Source organism: Octopus bimaculoides, chromosome 11 (assembly GCF_001194135.2).
Source record: "Octopus bimaculoides isolate UCB-OBI-ISO-001 chromosome 11, ASM119413v2, whole genome shotgun sequence".
NCBI lineage: Eukaryota > Metazoa > Mollusca > Cephalopoda > Octopoda > Octopodidae > Octopus > Octopus bimaculoides.
The window spans coordinates 22,276,926-22,279,111 of NC_068991.1; the positions used below are offsets into that span (position 1 = coordinate 22,276,926).

The 2,186-nt window shown below is 35.3% G+C and overlaps 1 protein-coding gene across 2 annotated transcripts in view; it reads right to left on the reverse strand.

The window, feature by feature from the left end:
• LOC106879402 (zinc finger protein 341) overlaps positions 1 to 2,186 on the reverse strand; it is a 20,453-nt gene that overhangs the window by 12,684 nt on the left and 5,583 nt on the right. The window contains exon 3 of one of the 2 annotated variants that reach the window (XM_014928945.2): positions 485 to 600. The exons of the other annotated variant lie outside the window; for it this stretch is intronic. Coding sequence (XP_014784431.1) covers positions 485 to 600 — 116 coding nt within the window. The remainder of the gene's footprint in view (positions 1 to 484; positions 601 to 2,186) is intronic. 2 annotated transcript variants of the gene reach the window in all.

Genomic DNA, 2,186 nt, shown 5'->3' on the forward strand with positions numbered 1-2,186 from the left:
TATGGTAAAACCTCCACTTTTACCCGCTCCCATTGATTGCACCTAGTATAGCACTAGTGTAGCAATAATTGGGTACCCTCCCAGCAGTATACTGGATAGATACTATCCCTTAGTGGGTTGAACCCCCAACCCCTAACTCTCTCACATTATATATATATATATATATATATATATAAACACAAGAAAAAACAACAATAATCAGTTAGACATATGCATTGAATGTATGTATGTATGTATGTATGTATGTATGTCTTTCTGTTAGTATTTGTCTCCATTACACACAACTTGACAACTAGTGTTGGTTTATTTACATCCCTGTTACTTAACAGTTTTGGCAAAAAAGACAAAATACTGATGGAATAAGTACCAAACTTTAAAATAAGCACTGGGTTCGATTTGTGTGACTAAACCCTTTGCAGTAGTACCCCAGCATGGCCACAGTCCAATAACTGAAATAAGTAAAGTATAGAAGATAATGAGATACCTTCAAATTAACAACACCTTCCAAAGACTTGCATTCTTCATCTTCAAACCATTCCAGATTACTGTCGCTATTCAATACTAAATATTTCTTTTTCCAATCTTTAGAAAATAGTTTTTCTGAAATGAATAACAATAATTCCAATAATCCTAATAATCCCAACGCAAATTCAAAAGGTCTTTTTTTTTTTAACTTTAGCTCAGCTCTTATCAAAATGTTTTATGAATATTCCATTTTTTATTTTCTTATGAAATAGAGCATCTAGTAAAGACAAATGGCTTATTGATGTGGGTATTGAGCTCATGGCTGTTAGGAGTAGATAAAATAATTACCAGTCAAGATATGAGGTTGTCACTAAATTTGCCCTTTGTACTATAAGGCCCCATGCTATGATAAAATGTGAAGCTACAATACAGAAGCACAGATCCACTTAGATATCATAAGGCATTTGATCTAGCATGTTACCAAGTCTGTTATTGACCACCTTAACCTTTTAGCATTTAAACAGGCCATATCTAGCCTAAATATTCCACCTGCTTCAAGTTCCTAACCAGCCAAATCCAACCTCTCATACCTACCCTACAATGTCATTCTAAAAATAAACAATCACAACATTTAAATCTGGAAGCTATTAGATAATGCATGATTAATTCAAAACAATGTCAATATATAAGCATTACATTTAACAGAGTAATCTAAGTGCTAAAGGGTTATTAATCTGTTGTGATGATGATAATAATAATAATGGAACACCCCCTCCTTTGTGACAAATGATATGTGCTAGTCGTTACAAATACTGTGATGTCGAGAAGTCAGTGGGTAGTCAGTCTAACTAACTATATTGCTATACTGGAGTGGGTAATAGAACAGTCCAGCATTGGATTACAACATTGCTGAAAAGGAATTAACAAACTCATGAGAAATTAACAAACTCACAAGAATTAAACGAACTCACAAGGAGTTACAAAACTCACAAATGTTTTTTGTTCAAATTTTACAGTATACAAAAGCGTAAAATTATGTATGTATGTATGTATGTATGTATGTATGTATGTATGTATGTATGTATTTATGTATGTATGAATGTATGTATGTATGTATGTATGTATGTATGCATGTATGTATGTGAATTCCATGTGATTGACCTACCTCTCTGGAAGTGGAAATAATATCAATAAATCAGGTATTTATCTTATATGTCATATAATATAGCATTATTCATGTTCATAGGAGGCGCAATGACCCAGTGGTTAGGGCAGCGGACTCACGGTCATAGGATCACAGTTTTGATTCCCAGACCGGGCGTTGTGAGTGTTTATTGAGCAAAATCCCCTAAAGCACCACGAGGCTCCGGCAGGGGATGATGGCGAACCCTGCTGTACTCTTTCACCACAACTTTCTCTCACTCTTACTTCCTGTTTCTGTTGTGCCTGTAATTCAAAGGGTCAGCCTTGTCACACTGTGTCACACTGAATATCCCCGAGAACTATGTTAAGGGTACACGTGTCTGTGGAGTGCTCAGCCATTTGCACGTTAATTTCACGAGCAGGCTGTTCCATTGATCAGATCAACTGGAACCCTCAACTTCGTAAGCGACGGAGTGCCAACAACAACAACAACAATTCATGTTCATTGTTTAACTACATGCTACTATCCACTCACTTATTTCTGTAAGCTGATTTTCATTTCATTTTTTTTTTTTTTG